This window comes from Patiria miniata, unplaced genomic scaffold (genome assembly GCF_015706575.1).
Source record: "Patiria miniata isolate m_02_andy unplaced genomic scaffold, ASM1570657v1 HiC_scaffold_3, whole genome shotgun sequence".
Classification (NCBI taxonomy): Eukaryota; Metazoa; Echinodermata; class Asteroidea; order Valvatida; family Asterinidae; genus Patiria; species Patiria miniata.
In genome coordinates, this window is record NW_024037069.1 from 14,743,274 (window position 1) to 14,762,381 (window position 19,108).

General features: G+C 41.4%; 1 protein-coding gene across 1 annotated transcript; it reads right to left on the reverse strand.

Moving 5' to 3' along the window:
• Nucleotides 1-511: 511 nt before the first annotated feature.
• LOC119736496 (low-density lipoprotein receptor-related protein 1-like) lies at nt 512-13,130 on the reverse strand. Its single transcript, XM_038210513.1, has 12 exons — nt 13,046-13,130; nt 12,093-12,335; nt 9,523-9,685; nt 7,593-7,729; nt 6,737-6,994; nt 6,241-6,354; nt 5,645-5,752; nt 5,428-5,535; nt 5,211-5,318; nt 3,472-3,684; nt 2,606-2,702; nt 512-734 (listed from the first exon to the last, which is right to left on the reverse strand). The coding sequence occupies exons 1-12, from the start codon at nt 13,128-13,130 to the stop codon at nt 512-514; spliced, it is 1,857 nt and encodes a 618-aa protein (XP_038066441.1).
• Nucleotides 13,131-19,108: the final 5,978 nt, after the last annotated feature.

The following is a 19,108-nucleotide window of genomic DNA, read 5'->3' on the forward strand; positions in this document are numbered from 1 at the left end:
ACAAATCATTGTCCTAAGATAGCTGCTTTGCAAATTGTCATACAGAGAAATTGCAAATAAACACAAAAACATTGTGGAGAAAATTGAAAACAAGAAAACAAGCTGGGCAATGTCAAGGGCGGATCCAGAACACAATTTTTTTTGGGGGGGGGCAAAAACAATTTTGGTCCCCCAAAAAGTGGGTCAAAAAAATTACGGCGTGGGGTACGTTTAAGGGCCCCGAAAAATTTTTTGGATTCTAGATGCTATGTGGTGCGATCTGAGGCAATTTCTGACCACTTTAACCAATTTTTTTTTGAGGAAAAGATCGTGGTGTACTCATTGCCTGCCTTTAGTGCGATGTCACATAAAAAAAAATGGTTTCGTTTGGGGGGGGGGGGGCATGGCCCCCTTTGCCCCCCCCCCCCCCCCCCCTGGATCCGCCCTTGGGCAATGTATACCACTGCAGTGGCTAGAACTGAGAGCCTTTGCCGGGATAGTAATTTGAAATGGGTCTGTTCAAACGGGCCGTTCAATTCAGCACTTCTTCATAAATCGATGTGGGAAGTGGTTGTTTCATATTAATGTTGACGGCGCCATCAGCCATATAGCATGGATTGTTGTTTCCCGAAGCATTGGCTTGGAAGTCAGATTGCAGGTAGTCTGAATCAACTTGATACGCTGGGGGAGGTGATCGGCAGTAAGATATGGGCGGAACGTTCACTACCCTTTCCTGGTTGTTCCGCTTCTTCTTCCTGTGTATCCGAATAAAAGATTGAAAATCACATGTGAAGTGGGTCTAACAATAGAGGTGATTATCGTTGATGTTATTATTAAGTCCAAACAAAGCTGTCGAAAATGTTATGAAGAGCAGAAAGACAATAAATTTCCCAAATGACTAATGAAACAAATTGTTACAAAACAAAGACCCACTATAAAGCAAGAAGAAACTACATTGAAAAATTAAGCAACTGAGTAAGCAACACGCCAGGACTAATTTTTTTCTGCCACAAGTGGTAAAAACATGGTTATCAATGTCACACTGCAATCTGAAATGTTAAAAGATCACATTTTCGACTTTGCTATATAAACTTTGATTCTTAAAAATTTTCTTCGCAAGCTGTGGAATCCAGTAACAAGCTGTCATTATTGATTGGCAAGTACTTCACAAAGTACAGCGTGTGTCAATAAAAACGCAGAATTCAAAGCGATTTTTTTTTCTAAGAAAATTATGCTACTGGTGTGCCTAATTTGGTAAGGATTTGATTGTCCATAATTTCATCTTTGACAAGATTTTTGTTTGGTGGAATTTGGACTTTTGGTTCAAAAGTTATGACAAGTTTTGTGAAGCCCTTCTGAAGCGGGTTGGTCTGATTCAATGACCTTAACACAACGACCAGTTATGTACAATGCAGGTATGCATTGAAGACCATTAAACCAGAACAAAACTTTCTTTGAAACAACTGATAAGTATCTCTGGACAGGATTGTCCAAATGAGATGGGATAAAAAGTATAGTGAAGAGAAGGAAAGGTACTTTGAAAAGAGGGTTAACGTTATGATGAATAGGGGTGGTTTATATTCTTAATATTTTTGTTTCTAATCCTGCGTTTTTATTGACACACGCTGTACTTCAGAACAAATGAATAACTTCAGAACAACCTAAAATGGAACAGCCAGGTTCAAGAATTGATTTCTAAGGATAGCAGACGCCTCCACATTCTTAGTCGCTTAAAAAAGTTTGGTGTTCCCAGAGAAGATCTTGTAACAGTCTTTACCTCATATTTTCGGCCCATTTTTGAATATGCTTCACCCGTGTGGCACTCTGGTCTAACTTCAAACCAAACTTCCAGTATCGAAGCAATACAAAATCCTTTTGGACCACGATTATTCATCCTACGATAATTCACCGTCTAAATTTAAAGTTAAGACCTTCGCTCACAGGAGGGAAGACCTTTGTTTACAATTTGCCAAATCTTGTGTTGTTTCTGAGCGTTTTAAGAGCTGTTTTTTTTTTAAAATAATTATACTCATGCAATGGAACTTCGGCAAAAAAACTGCATTTTATTGAACCTAAAGTCTGAGTTGAAAGGTACGGAAAAAGCTCTATCACGTATCTTACTAAATTACTTAACACACATGCTTGATGTTTTTACTTTTTACAGTGTCTGGGTTTTTCCAATGCATTCCGTTGTGTATGTGCAATTCTTACTTGATAAAACTGTTTTTTGAGCTCATTTTCTTATAATTTGCTAGCTTGTTTTTATATAGGAGTGGGGCTTTGCTATAGAATATTACAGGGGTGGGTCTTTACCATTAGTGTATTTTTTATATCTAATAATGTAGTATATTTTTGTAATGTAATGACTACTTTGATTTGAACTATTATAACTTTTTAAAATCATTTTATTATAAATTAAACCGCAATTTGGCCTTCTGGTCGCAAGTGTTTGATAATAAATAATATAAAAAAAAAAAAATACCAAAAAAAATAGGGGCTTGGTCTTATTAATTAGACAAAAGGCCATGTTAATACAGTCGGGTCATGTCCAAGGCGACCCCCTGCAAAGAATCCTAAAAAACAGACAATGTTTATTTTTTGCCCGCCTCAATTAAATGAACCTTACATTTTGAGTGCGATGATCACAATAATCAGCAGGACTATAATAAAGACAGCTGCCCCGCCTCCTGCAGTTATGGGTACCACTGGTATGGTGCGTTCTTCTAGAATAAAATCCAGAGAAAGGTATTATTTAAACAATATAGTCAAACCATCCAAACATGTCAGCAGTCATGGTCCAAGATTGGCTTTGGAATTTTGTTCCCATCCAACCACTGCTAATCGCAGTCGAGTTGCAGCGATGATAGAGGGCGCTACCACCGCGGATTTTAGGGTCCGATTGCCCAAGGGGAACAAACTCCCTATTCCAGTCAAGACTACGGGTTGACTGAAATACGGTGCGTTTTGAGACTACGGGTTGCCCACACCCATTTAATAATCCCGGGCTCGCGACAAGTGTTGTGTGGAAATTAACTCTATTATGAACACATTGCACATGAGTCACATAGTAAAAACTCAAATTTGTATAGGTTGAGAGTACTTCGGTGTAAAGGCGAAACCATTGCTGAACATGATATGAGAAACCTCTCATCTTTCACAGCTAATAGGCTTAAAGAGACCAAATTTAATATGTTCATATGAATATCTTCATTAACGGCAGAAAAGTCCGAATTCATCCAAACAGCATAGGGAACGGGCATTATGCTTTTGGGACAAAATAACCTTGAGGGGGACGAAATTAACGGGTTTTACCTAGGTAATTCCGTACCCCGAAGAGTTTTACCAGGAGACAGAATTACCGTACACACGTCCTGCATGCTGATGAACAATTTGCACTGTGATTGGCCTTCCAAGAAGTGTTACGTTCCTTCCTAGACCTATACAGGTTAACTATCTTTTAGTGGATATATTAAATCATTAATTGTAACCTACCTGGATCACTTTGTTCAGCCTGATAGCATTGCACTGATCCACCAGACCAAGTGCCGTCTGCCAAGCAAGCACGGCTCACATTATGACTGGACGAACCCTTGATGGAGTAGCCTCTATCACAGGTAAAGGTAGCCTCCTCACCAGGCGCAAAAACGGTGACATTTTTCAACAGCCTGACGTGGTTTGGCAAGAATGGAGCGTTGCAACCTACAACTGCAAACCAGACGAGAGATAAATAGTCAGACTATTTTGCAGTCCTAACCTACGAGACAATCACTGGTGACCTACATCCCTAATATTCGGACTTACTGATTTCAACCAGCATAATCTTGTGACGGAAATAAAAGTCACCAGCTAAACTTTAATGCCAAAATCAGTTTTTAAATATCGGTTGATGAATGGAAAATATGCAATTTCTAAACAAAGCTGGTGAATACTGTTAACAGAATAATAATAATAATAATAATAATAATAATAATAATAATACCAAGCATTAGCGCTCTACAAAGATCGCAACGCCTTACAATAAACAACAAACAGTTACAGAAAAATTCAAAAGAAATTATACACCAAAAACAACAACTTTATTACACATTTTGAAATAAGTGTGTTATTAAGTAGGCGCTTGAAGATCCCAGTTGACGCCGCTTTCCTGATATCAATCGGCAGTTGATTCCACAATTTTGAAGCAACAACAAAGAATTCAGTTATCACCAGCTATCTTGTTGAAACTAGGAACAACCAGCCGGGTGACATCAGAAGAAGAGCGGAGTCTCTTGCGATTTTTGAAAACACAAGACGTGCAGTGCAGATTTGTTTTGAAGACGATATACGCGTCTGATATCGACTTCCCTGGCACCGTACATCAGTGTGTTGGCATAGTCAATACGAGAAAGACCCAAAGATCTGACAGCACTATGGCATGCATCTTGAGTGAGGACTCGCCGAATCCGCCACAGATTACGAATATGGAAATTTACGCTAAATTTCATTAATGTGATTGGTCATGGATAGGGCTGAGTCAAATGTAACCCCTAGATTCTTTACAGTGGTGGAGGGATTATACAGATGTCTCCAAGTTTAAACTGAAGTTGTGGTAATGTGCTGATGACCTTCGGGGAATTAAAAACATGAACCATCCAAGTATTGATCTTAGAAATACAAGTGGAAAGTTTTGTAAGTGCACGATAAGAATCACCGGCAATCTTTGGATCAAAATCGCTGATGATATCACCATTTGGATGGGTGTACAGAGTGAAGCACTGTGGGCCTATTACAGAGCCCTGGGGTACTGAATATTTGAGAACATGCTCAAAAGACTGAATAGTCTTAATGGACGCTCTGGTACGACGTTCATAGAGGAAGGACATGAACCATGATTTAATGGCACCTGTAATACCAGAACGAGTCTCAGGTCTGTCAAGAAGTATTCCATGATCAATGTATCAAATGGAGCTGACATGTCAAGTAAAACCTTGTTCTTGTCTAGGGATTTGAGGATAAAATTTTCGACCTTAAGCAAGGTAGTCTTAGTAATGCTTGGAACTTCTCACCAAGATTGTTGTTGTTAATATGATTTGTAACTTGACATGGTGCCGCTTTTTCAATTACTTTTCCAATGAACATGATGTTTGAAACAGGTCGATAACTCTTAAGGGCGTTATGATTAAGGGTGGGTTTCTTAAGAACAGGGGTGATGATGGACCGCATTTTAAGGTTTTTTCAGTTGAAAACCATACAAAGTGCACAGGTTGGTCCTTCATAGTGAGGCGGGCATCGACAAGTGAATCCTGCGGACGAACTGCTACAGGTTCCTCCATTCACACATGGTAAGCTGCTACAGGGATCTGTTGTGAAAAAAAAGACAATTGTTTTTAGTGTATTTACTTTAAGTTTCATTTGTCGCCAACCAAGCCATCACAAGAACTGACTGTTTCTTCTTATTTATTTTTTTACCGAGTGCACAGGTTGGTCCTTCATAGTGAGGCGGGCATTGACAAGTGAATCCTGCGGACGAACTGCTACAGGTTCCTCCATTCACACATGGTAAGCTGCTACAGGGATCTGTTGTGAAAAAAAAGACAATTGTTTTTAGTGTATTTACTTTAAGTTTCATTTGTCGCCAACCAAGCCATCACAAGAACTGACTGTTTCTTCTTATTTATTTTTTTACCGAGTGCACAGGTTGGTCCTTCATAGTGAGGCGGGCATCGACAAGTGAATCCTGCGGACGAACTGCTACAGGTTCCTCCATTCATGCATGGTAAGCTGCTACATGGATCTGTTGTGAAAAAGAAGAAGAAAGTATTGATCAAAGTTTGGAGAAATCATCATTCTCAAGAAAAATGTTTGACATCTCTAACAATAACAATTGTGTATCAACAAGCGAGTCATTTGACAAATTTTATATTTATTAAAGTCAAGCCAACAAAACAGCTGACTGAAAGAGATGAAGATTTTTTTCAACCGCCTGAACTTTTAATCGTTGGAATTAAGTTTGCTATACTCATCCTTTAACGTCTTTATAATGAGACTAATTTGTTGTAGTTGATATTTTAGTTACGGTTCAGATTCATGCGAAATTGTAATCGAACTCTGACGGGAACAATTGTGCTTGTGTTCTTGGGCACGAAGCTTCACTGCAATTCCCTCTTTCCATCCAGGAGTACAAATGGCTCCCTAGGGACCACATTTCGCTGATATAGAGCTGCTGCAGAAAACTGTTCACATGTCATGACGAACAGGGGTAGTAACTGTTAAAACACTTACTTTCAAAGCATGTAACTCCAGAGAAACCAGAGGGACAGTGACAAACAAAGCCGTTGACGATATCCTCACAGGTCGCTCCATTGAGACAAGGAGAGCTGTCACAGTAGTTGGGTTCTGTTAGAAGTGAGATTTCAGAGAGACGAGTTACTGATGTTAGAAACAAAGGACAGGGGGAATGGTTGAAAACCATACACTTTGGGTTGTGACACAAACTGGATTAGAAACGGTCATTTTGATTTCATTTAGCCGTTCAACACAACGTCAAAGAAATATGCAAATACATTTCAGCCTACGATGGGTTTTCTAAATTGTGTTCGACATTGTCTTCTTTTCTTGATGTAAATCTTACAGTCGAAATCCAAAAACAAAACCAAAATGTCGGGGTCTATTTTCTACGTAGCGTGCGGCATTCGACTTAAGCCACTTAAGTCTACACTTTCTAGAGATTTAATGACATATGTTGATGTTACGTGGATTCAAACCACTAAATACAAACCTTTTTGGATGTGAATTCGCCTTATCTCATGGAAAGAAGTTGGGCCAAAGTTTTGTTCCCCTCTTCCATTTAGGTGCACACGGATGACCCCACTGTAAACCAAATCGCTCCAGTATATGTAGTCCTTGTATATCACCATGTCGAATGGATGGATTGGCGCGTACTGTGTAAGGTTTATCAGAAGTTCCCGGTTGTTACCAAGGAGATCCGATCGTTCTATCGTGTCAAGAACACCATCACACCAGTACAAGTGGTTGGCTGCAGAAAGACGACAGAAGTATCATTTTAATTGCATAGCATGTTTTACACGTAATATTATATGAAAGAAGTTGGCAGTTAAATTATCGCCATGAAGATAACGTTGATGATCCTTTGGTGTTTGAAGCACGTTAAAGCTTATTTGTCGTCATTTACCTTCTGTTCAGATTGTGGGGGCTTCCATCCAAAGATGATCAACTCTAAAAGTAGTTCTGAAACCAATCGGCTTTTTGAAAAAAAGGGATGTCTACGCTCCATTGCAAAATAGAGCTATTTAGGACATAAATTCATCCGAATTTCACAGAAATACGGCCTCGCGGCAGTCATCTGCACAACTTCCACCTTTTTTTATACAAAACCGCAAGTTCATGGCACTAACTGCTCTAATACAGGAGAATTGAGGGCATGCAAATCGTGATTTGGCCGGCGTAGGCAATTACGGGCCTATTTACTGGCATGCACCCTAAAGGATCGGCTACCTTAAAAAAGATATCCTCGGACCACTTCCATAACGATAGGCATGCATGGAAGACGGTGCTTTATTTTAACATTTTAATATTTTTGTATTAGGTTTGATGAAATTAATTTAAACGTTTACTTTCATGATCAAGGATGACGGCCTGTGGCCAAACCAAATTATCAGCAACCAGGGTGACTCTGTTCGTCCCGTCCGAGTTTGCTCTCTCGATCTTTGGAACGCCTGTGTCGTCTCCTACGTCCGTCCAGTAAATGTGTCTGGAACACGCATTTGGAAATATAACGTATTCGTAAGTTTTAGCATGTAGTATGACGGTAGACACTGGATTCGAAAACTGATTGGGAAAATTATTAGCAACTTTACAGCGTAGTACTACTGCTTAAAGCTACAGTCCATCATTTGCAGCTATCCAAAAAAAAACTGACGTAATTATTGTTGAAAAGCATACTTGGTTGAAAGATAGTTAGGGTACTATATTCCCTGTGAAATTATTCTCTCTGACATGCTGTCATTTTGGAGAAATCAACGAAAGAAGGCCTTTCCAACGGCGCGTCTTAAGCTTAAGACGCACTGTTGCAGTCAGTAGCCGAGCCACGCGTATCTGCTCTATTTTCTCGTCCCCACAATTGACAGCAACGCAAGGCCAGCGAACGATGGCCGTAAAAAAGAGCTTTAGAAAATTCGTCATTTTCATGGCAAACAACAACCGATCCAAACAAACAAAGACCTACTTCAAACATCCATCAAGGTATATTTTTCTCAAAAAAATAACGATTTCGATGCATTTTGACGATATTATTTCAAGGACAAATCGACTTAAAATTAGCTCATGAAATTTCCGGGTTTTTTCGAGAACGACGAAAGTCTCCCAAATGTTGAGGTAATCAAAGGAAAGAGTGAACCTTCATCTACAAAAAATCTCGTGAACGTGATGTCGTTAATATTTTAGAATTCGATGTTCACCTAGTGTTTCCAACAACTTCCATTTTTCACAACGCGAAAAAGATCGTTGCCATTGTAAAGCATAGAGCGAGGAACCCAAACACGGTGTGACCTGGTGCAAGGGCGGATCCAGAACACAATTTTTTGGGGGCCCCAAAAAATTTTGGTCCCCCCAAAAAGTGGGTCAAAAAAATTACGGCGTGGGGTTCGGATTCTAGATGCTCTGTGGTGCGATCTGAGGCAATTTCTGACCACTTTAACCAATGTTTTTTGAGGAAAAGATGGTGGTGTACTCATTGCCTGCCTTTATTGCGATGTCACATAAAAAAAAAATTGGTTTCGTTTTTTTTGGGGGAGGGGGGCCATGGCCCCCTTTGGCCCCCCTGGATCCGCCCTTGACCTTGTGACACATACGCCCACTGATTGGTCGAGCTCAAGTTTTGCCTGCTTAATATTCATAAGTCATTCATTGCACTTTAGCACGTGCTATTCACAATGTTTTCAGGCCAACGTACGTCGGCGTACTTATACACGCGTACATTGTGATTGCAAATCATGAAATCTCGCAAAAGTCTTCATTTTTCAACCGGCGATTTGGACCAAACATTAGAAGTCTCCTGCACGTGTTTCACATGAAAATGAAGCGTATACTTTCCTCTATCTACTAAGCCTTGCCATTTGTTTCGGCCTTTTTTATGAATCGAATGTACACCTAAAAACTATCGGCCCTCGATTTTGTTGATAAAAAATATGATATTGTTTGACAGGCCATTTTGTTGCATTTTGTTTTTCTTTAAACCTCGGTGGTTCGAACACTCCAATGCATTTGACCTTAAAATACAAGAGGAATATTTGCATCAACAATACATTTTTTTTTCAATTGAGCAAGCCCCTCCCAAATTGATGTCACTACTTTCCCGGGTTTTTTTTTCCGGTTTACCTCTAATTGCTCATCCACACGCTTCCTGTATTGTTTTCCTTTAAGGATATTTTTTGGGGAATGCCTCAAATTGATTTCATTTTTGCAGAGCCTCTTTCTTTAAAGAGGGAGACTCCCCCCCCCCCCCCCTCCGGAGAATTGCTACGAGTTGTACTGAGTTGTACTTACCCTTGGTCATGGTCAGTCACGATACCTCGGGGACGACTAAGACTTTCGATGATGATTTCCTTAGGTCCAGAGCCATCCATTGGCACCCTGCCTATTTGTCCCAGAGTATTATCGGTCCAATATGCCATCCTGGCCACCAAATCCAGAGCCAATCCAAATGCGACTACATGAAAATGAAAATGATTTCTGGCTTTTTTTCCCGTACCGTCGGGAGAATATGGCGTTACATTTACAGGAGGGGTGCTTTTCAGTATTTGGCTGGTTCGGCAACTAGCCAAAACAGCCTTTGTTTTCGTTAAAGTTTTTAATTTTTTTAGCTGTTTCGGTGACACACCGAAACAGCTCTTGTTTTCGTTAAGATTGTTTTCTTCTTCTTTATTCTTTTTCAGACTCCTCTCCAGTTTTGGTTTTGTACACGTTTTTCTTCTACCCATACACTTTGGCACTTTCGTAAATCCGATCGACTTTAGACTTGGCATATACTTAGACTACCACCCAAAGATGAGTCTAGAAGAAATTCATGATCGTGACGTCATCAGGTGTCAGGTTAAGTCAAGTTAAAGATGCATTTTCCCCGTAGGGTTTGTACACGTTTTAAAACACTTTACTTTGGCACTTTCGTAAATCCGATCGACTTCAGATTTGATACATACTTAGACCACAACCCACGAATGGTCCTAGAAGTAATTCGTGATCGTGACGTCATCAGGTAGGTGTCGGGTTACGTCACATTAAAGATGCATTTTTCCCCCACAGGTTTTGTACACGTTTTTCTTCAAACCATACACTTTGGTACTTTCATATGTCTGATTGACTTTACACTTAGACCAGACACTTAGACCAGCAACCGAAGATGGTCCCGATGATTTTTGTAACGATGACGTCATCATGTGTCACGTGACTTCATATTAAATGTGCATTTTTCAAATCATTTTTGAAGTACAAGTCCGATTGTGTTGAAACGTGGTATGCACATACACAGGAATGTATTACAGATGGAAATTGAAGTGACGTCATCATGACGACATCACATTAAAAGGGCAGACAGACACTTACCGGTAGACCACCAGCAGATGTGTTATAGATGACGTTTGAAGTGACGTCATCAAGTGTTCATCACGTGCACAGAGTATTTCAAATATCCGAAACAGCTTGTGTTTATCCACAAACACATTTCTAGTTCTTATTTTCCTTCTTTTTCAGCCATTCCTCATAGCATTTGTACACGTTTTTACAGTGGAAGGCACTTTGGGCAATAAAATCACTCCGATTGACTTTATACTTTGCACACACTTAGACCAACATCTGAAGTTGTGTGCCGAGCATTGACATCATCATGACGTCATCATGAGTCACGTGACGTCACATTATGTGCGAGTTTTCTATTGTGATCATTTTCTAGCAGAATTCGGCTAGAACATATGACGTCATTTAAAATAAACATATTTTGAAGGCCTATATCTCCAGAACTGCAAGTCCAATTGGGTTGAAACTTGGTATGTACCTAAACCGGGAAGTGTTATAGATGAAAAATAAAGTGACGTCACGACGACGTAATCTCGTGACATGTGACGTCATATTAAACGTGCATATTTTGAAGGCCGATATCTATAGAACTGCAGGTCCGATTGGGTTGAAACTTGGTATGTACCTAAGCCGGGATGTGTTATGGATGAAAATTGAAGTGACGTCACGATGACGTCATTACTTGACATGTGACGTCACATTAAAAATGCAGATTTTGAAGACCTATAACTACAGAACTACAGGTCCGATTTGGTTGAAAGTTTGTCTGTACCTAGACCGAGATGTGTTATAGATGAAAATTGAAGTGACGTCACGATGACGTCATCATGGGTCACGTAACGTCACGTTAAATATTGTTAGATTTAATCTTTGAAAATCACTATAAAATCAACCGTGAGCGACCTGAACTTGACGTTTGCGGGAATGGATAGAATAATCCAGGGATTCATTTTTTATATTATGTGCAAAATCACGTGATCCTTCCTTCCGGTTGAAACCAGAAGTGCCTTGTAATTCAAAATTGGTGAAAGATGTGAACTTGCTTTCAACGATGTATGCTTTGGCTAAGTTGTTTTTTTACTATGAAATTATAGTTATACATACAAATTGATGTGACGGCATCATGACGTCATCACGTGACATGTGATGTCATAATTCAAAGCCCTGTGAGAATGTAATCACATATTATATGCCGCCATTTATTATAAACAGAACTACACATCCTTCCTTGATGGAACTTATATTTGATACTTGCCACACGTCACAAAAAATTACCGAAGCAGCCCTGTGTTTGTCCTCAAACATAATCTAGTTGTTTGTTTGTTTGTTGGGGTGTTTGTTGTTTGGGGTGTTGGGGTGTTTGTTTGTTTGTTTGTTTGTTTGTTTGTTTTGGGTGTTTTTTTTAATTTACCTTCCCCGAATTCTGAGCGGGTAGGCCGTAGAGACACACCGGTTGGGCCACAGGTCTCCATAGCCTGGGGATGCCTCCGTGCCTGTTTTGTTGTACCCAATTGGAAGTTAAATATAAATGCTTTGATTCTTACCCCGGATATCTGAAAGTAGAATCATTTGGTTGGTCCCGTTGAGGTGTGCCCTGGACAGTTTGCCGATACCAGTGTCTGGGTGATACTGAGTCCAGTACACCATGTTCTCCGTTGGATCGTAGTCTAGTGCTTGAGGTTTCTCGACTCCTTCGAGGGGCAAAGCAGCCAAGTCAGCCAATTGCTTACTCATGCTTCCCGCGAAAATGGTGTAATTGTCAGAGGCTGCCACCAACATAAAATCACCTGAAAGGACAGAACAAATATCAATGGCGGGGAAATCGAACTAGATATAAATGAGTGGTGGCGCGCTACGCATAATGCTTTGCATTTCCTTCATAAATGTTGATAAAAGAGACAGTAGCTAGGTGGCGGGGTGGCGGTTTTTATGAAGTGAAGGCCAACAGAACAAGGTTACCGAGGCGCTTTGTTCAGAAACCCACTTACTCCCACTTACTATATTCCGTGTCTGCGACCATCATGTAGGCCTTTTTATCATTTGGGGACTGCTCTTTGTAATTCTCACTAAATCGCTGACTGATTGTTTAATTAGACTACCTCACCTTGGCCCAAAAATATGACTTGTATGACGACCAAGACCACGTACATAACTGGTCCGGGACCTTCTTTACTATAGGCTTGCCGGTTGTCTTGTTTTTGAAATTAAGATCACAACATGTATACAAATTTAACATGGAAAAGGGACAAATATTGTCCTAATACATTGACTGATAACGCCGTTCAAGTAACAGCTATTTCGTTTGTCAGTGACACACAATTCTACGTTAGTCCAAATATTCGTCTTGACATTTTGGTGTTTTTCGCCCATTTAAAAAGGCCCCTGATGGCCACTCAAAGGGAGGGCTAAAGAAGGGATTAAAAAGGAGAGCCAAGAAAAAAATACTCCGTGTAGAAAGGTAACTCTAACAGTCTTTCCTAAAGTGTATAATACAAACCTGCATCCACTTGTTTAAAACATGCTCCCATGAGAGTGGCCACGACCAAGATCCGCAGCGTCATCTCGCGAACTAAGGTCTGCATGATTACGGATTTCACCTGCATCAAAAACCGTTTGGAAATTCAGGGAGAAAACTGTATGATGATTATCAACGGCACTTACGGAAATGTAACGTATGCTAAAGTTGTTGCCCAGTAACTGTGATATATGATGATTAAGCGCAGTTTAATCAGGTTTATGGACGCGCGGACACCTCAAGAATTTTGAGAAAATCCCTGCTGTGGTTGTTTACGATTACGTCACACGCTGAACGCATGATTAACTGGCGGTCATTGGTGGAAAGTTCTTCCGCGTACATGTAGATAGCACGCAATAGCTTGGCGCCGCGTCGTTCTCGATTCCACCTCTGACCGGAGAACAGGCAATTTTTTCGCCCATGAAACTGAACCCAAAATGGAGATTGGTTGTTTCAGTTATATGAGTTTTCATTTTGAGTTCGAGTAACGCAAGTCCATAAAAAATATTGTTTCTTGCGCCTTAGGGCCAAAAGGTCAAAAGCGTGGTTCGTTGCGGGCCTTGCATGTAGCTGGTTTCCAGAATGTTTTGTGTACATTTTATGACTGCGTACTATTATTATTATTACTATTTATTCAGCCAAAAAAAAATACAAATATACAATAGACATAGACTACAATACATACATCAATAACCAAGAGAAAACAAAGAGAGTAAAAAAGCAAATCCCCTAGATGGGCTAGGGGCAACAAAAGTATTTGATGTACATTGTATGGGCATACGCATCGAGCTTTGCATGGGGTATTACTGGATGTCAAGCCTTGCAGCGGTCAAATCGACCAGATAAACATGTAATATATGTGGTTTCATGTACTTTGTGCATAAGGAGAATATTTTGTTTGTTGTATTTTGCAGATTAAACCTTGACTTGATCAATCCCTATCAGGAATGACCAAAGAGTTGTTTCCAAGCAGCAGTAGAGCAGAAAATGTAACAGAAGACAATTTTTGAGAAAAAAATCATTTACCATTTCTATTTTAATGGTTATTTTAGGACCTTTTAGGTTTTATGCCAGCCTAATGTAATTCAAATTTTCAAGAAGAAATCATCGATAGCTGCTTGACTTATAAATTGTCATTTTGCCTGTCGTCGGCTCTTTGTTTTGTTGTTCTTCGTTGATGGAATATAACACAATCAAGTAAATGAAAGCTATTCCTACTTTTAAGGGCAATTTTCTGCTTTATGTGCCCCTTTGAGGGTCACGATTTTCTGAGAAACAAAGAGGAATGAATGTTACCACATGTAAATGTGTTTTTAGGTAAAATTCAAAATTACCTCACATGCAACTTATCCGTTTCATTTAAAAATGTTGTTGTCTTAAATTGGACTGAATGTAAAGTGTGTCCATGTGCGTCGTGAGGGGGGCAAGGGGGGGGGGGCACTTTCCCCCCGAAAAGCAAACCCCAAAGAAAAAAAGAAGGAGAAAAAAGAAGAGAAAAAAAGAAAAGAAGTCGAGGTAAGAAGACATATTGCTGTTAGTATAACTAGTGCAGGGCCAGTCGAAAATGTGCCTGTTCGGAAGGGGCAGTTGAGAACTTCAGCTCTGCAAGCAACGCACGGTGCTTCTACAGGTTAAACGCACACATGTCGTCATCCCCTGGCACTGATATTCACCCCTACTGGACAATATGGTATCGCCCTACAGTAAGAGTTGCTCAGTCGAACGCCTACATACAGTGCAGTGATGGTTGCTCAGTTGACTGCAAAATGCATGTGCCCGTGCATGCCCACTCACGCACATGTACGTTCGGAGACATGGTGTGCAGTGCTATTCACCTTTACTGCACAATGGTATCGCCCTACAATGCTCGTGCGCATGCCCGTCCTTTTTGCATTGTTGTGTCATATTGAGCACGCGTGCTAAGCTCGAACATGACGTAAACAATTGAAAAGGAACATAAGTGCGTGGTGGTCTATATGCTATTATACTGCCATGGTTTGCCTCAGAAAATATTGCTTTTTTTCAGCTTTTTCGAGAACCCCTCTTCCAAACCACTTCAAACTTGGCACTGCACATTATGTGGTCCCGAGCAATACACCCGCCGATATTCAACTTTATACGGTGCCCGGTTCTGGAAATAATCGACGTACAGACAGACAGCAGACAGACACACAGAGATTTCTGGAATTATAGTAAGGATGCACATTTAACAACACTAGTGCAGGGCCAGTCGAAAATGTGCCTGTTCGGAAAGGGCAGTTGAGAACTGCAGCTCTGCAAGAAACGCACATGATTCAATGGTGCTTCCACAGGTTGAACGCACACTCGCAGGTTAAACGCACACATGTCGTCATCCCCTGGCACTGATATTTACCCTTACTGGGCAATGGTATCGCCCTACAGTAAGGGTTACTTAGTCGACCGCCTACACAGTGATGGTTGCTCAGTCGACTGCAAAGTGCGTGTGCCCGTGTAGCCACTCACGAACGTGTACATACGAAAACATGGTATGCATGCGTTATATAACTGACATACAGATCCTAGTCATTTGATTGGTGGAACTCACATCACGTGGCATTCGTTATTGCTCCCATTCATGCCACGGCTCAAAAAGTACTATCCGCCCATGGGGAATGGGAAATACTATTCAACAGTTAGGATCATGACGCGGTATTTGTGTGCAAATGCATGCTGGTGTGCGCGTTCAGCGTTGCGCGTAGCGCGTATTGTTCCAAAGAGCCAATGCTACAGCGTTGGGTTCAAACATTTTCGTGAAGGGGTGGTTTGGAAGAGACAAATACATTTTCCTCCAGGTTTGTATTGAAATAAAAGTTCAAATATATCAAATGACAAGGATCTATATGTCAGTTATATAAAACAAATATTGAGTGGCTTTAAATTGTGAAATGGGAGGAATATTATCGCTCGGTAATATCTGAACTTTTCCATTTCACTCGGCTTCGCCTCGTGAAATGGAAAAGTCCAGATTTTACCTTGCGATAATATTCCTCCCATTCCACGCTGAGCCACTCAATATTTGTATACTATTCACCCGTCCTTTTTCCATTGTTGCGTCATATTAAGCACGCGCGCTTTTGCTCAAACATGACGTAAACAATTGAAAAGGACTGCGCGTGTTCTAGGTATATAATCTGCCACGTTGGCTTAGAAAATGCTGCTTTTTTGCAGTTTTTTTCGAGAACCGCTCATCCAAACCACTTCAAACTTGGCACTGCACATTCTGTGGCCCCGAGCAATACACCCGCCGATTTTCAACTTCATACGGTGCCCAGTTCTGGAGATAATCGACGGACAGACAGACAGACAGACAGACAGACAGACAGACAGACAGACAGACAGACAGACAGAGATTCCTGGAATTATAGTAAGGACTAGTGCAGTGCCCGTCTAAAATGTGCATGTTCGGGAAACGCAAATTGCTTTGCCGCTGGTATAGGTTGCATACTTGCAGAGATTTTGAGAACTGCTCGTGCAAACAACGCACGCTATTCAATGGTGTTGTTTTCACAGGTTGAACGCACACTTACGTCAAAGTTTGTGCCAAGTTTGAAGTTCGACCACCTACAATGGCCGCACAGTCGACTGCAAAAATAATGTGCCCGTGTATATACGGAAACATGGTATGCAGTGCTATTCACGATCACCCATTATAATACTGGACAATGTATCGCCCTACAATGCACGTGCGCGTGCCCGTCCTTTTTGCATTGTTTGCGTCATATTGAGCACGCACGCTTTAGCTTAAACATGACGTAAACAGTTGAAAAGAACAGCAGTGCGTGGTGTTATGTTCCAAGCTGCCACATTTGCCTCCGAAAATACTGCTATTTTGCAGCTTTTTCGAGAACCGCTCATCCAAGCCACTTTAAACTTGGCACTGCACATTCTGTGGCCCCGAGCAATACACCCGCCGATTTTCAACTCCATACGGTGCCCGGTTCTGGAGATAATCGACGGACAGACAGACAGACAGAGATTCCTGGAATTATAGTAAGACTAGTGCAGGGCCAGTCGAAAATGTGCGTGTTCGGAAGGGGCAGTTGAGAACTGCAGCTCTTGCAAACAACGCACATTATTCAATGGTGTGAACGCACACTCGCAAGTTAAACTCACAAAATGTCGTCACCCCCCCCCCCCCCGGCACTGATATTTACCCCTACTGGACAATATGGTATCGCCCTACAACTGTATGGCGTAGTTGCAGGGCGATACCATATTGTATTAGACTTGCTCAGTCGACCGCCTACATACAGTGAAGTGATGGTTGCGCAGTTGACTACAAAATGGATGTGCCCGTGCATGCCACTCACCTAGATATGTACGTACGAAGACGGTGTGCAGTGCTATCTATCGCCCTACAATGTGCCCGTCCTTTTTGCACTGTTTGCGTCATATTGAGCACGCGCGCTATAGCTCGAACATGACGTAAACAATTGAAAAGATCCCAATGATGTGCCCGTCCTTTTTCCGTTGTTGCGTCATATTAAGCACGCGCGCTCTTGCTCAAACATGACGTAAACAATTGAAAAGAACAGCAGTGCGCGGAGTTCTAGGCTATATTCTGGCGCGCTAGGCCTCAGAAAATACTGCTTTTTTGCAGCGTTTTCGACAACCGCTCGTCCAAACCACTTCAAACTTGGCACTGCACATTCTGCTATCCGGAGCAATGCACCCGCCGATTTTCAACTCCATACGGTGCCCGGTTCTGGAGATAATCGGCGGACAGACAGACAGACGGACGTTCTAGCCAGACGGACTTGTGGGGTGATAGCATTGTGTTCCCATTATCCCTTTTTCTAAAGATTCCCTTCTGGGGTGATGTTTTTCCATTGTGTAAAAAGTGGGGTGATGTGTTCTGAAAGGAACATCACCCCACAAGGGTGGTCTGGTCAGAACGGACAGACGGACAGACGGACAGACAGACAGAGATTCCTTGAATTGTAGTATAGATAGGCGTACGGTACAAGGGCAAGGGAGAGTAAAGTACAAGGGTTTGAGAACGTTGCCCCCTCTCGAAAAAAAATCCTGGCGACGCCCATAAGCGTACCTCTAAATATCAGCACTGTACTATAAAGAAGGAACGGTGTAATCTAACCTTGCATACTCTTTGCGGACCTGTGAGCAAAAGATGTTCACAAGATGCAGAAAGTGTGAACGTTTTTAGCCTTGCCCACGTCCACACAACTTTTCACACTCCCTCGAAGGGGTCCGCTCAGAAGTCTGACGCCTCATAGGTCCGACGCCTCATAAGTCCAACGCCCCGTAGCTCCGACGCCTCATAGCTCCGACGCTTCGTCTGACTTATGAGGCGTCTGACTTATGTGGCGTCTGACCTATGAGGCGGAATAAATAAATTGTATGCCTCATTAGTCCGACGCCTCATAAGTCCGAAATTTTGGATTTATGACGCGTCGGACCTATGAGGCGTCGGACTTATGATACGCCCCCCCCCCCCTCGAAAACAAGTTTAGAGGCATTTTGGGGTTAGGGTTAGCGGGCGAAGCGATGCCTCGTTATTTATATGCAGGTATATGATTTAATTGGTGACTACCCACTGCCTAAATAGTATTTTGCACAAAATCTGCGCTAACTCTGAAATTCCAAAAGCCAGGCTTCGTCCTACAAGACAAGACAAGACAAGACAAGACCAGGCAGTGTTGTAGTCAGTCCATCACAAGTCATCCAGAATTATCCCTAAAAGGGCTGGGTTATTTTGACCATCTCTCAGCCGGGGGGGGGGGGCGGCCATCGAGTGAGGAAAAATTTTGAAACTCATTACATGCATAGAACAACTCATCATTAACATACCCAAGAAAATTCATGACTATATGTCAAAGGGTTTTGGAATTATGGCTAATTAATTATTCATAGTGACAAAAACCTGCAAAATCGCTTGAGTTTTGCCGGCCAATTTATTGCACTTGACAAAAAGAAGAATTTGGCCGAGTTTCAGAGCGAAATATTGTTTACTTTTGTAATTATCGTAAAAAAAACATTTGACAAAATGCCTGAAATCCGTGTTTT

Coding starts and splice junctions, on each gene's coding strand:
- LOC119736496 (XM_038210513.1), bottom strand. CDS start 13,130: ATGCAGACCTTAGTTCGCGAGATGACGCTGCGGATCTTGGTCGTGGCC. Junction 6,355..6,736: donor GCGAATTCACATCCAAAAAG/GTTTGTATTTAG, acceptor CACTTCTAACAG/AACCCAACTACTGTGACAGC. Junction 2,703..3,471: donor GGCTGAACAAAGTGATCCAG/GTAGGTTACAAT, acceptor ATTTTATTCTAG/AAGAACGCACCATACCAGTG.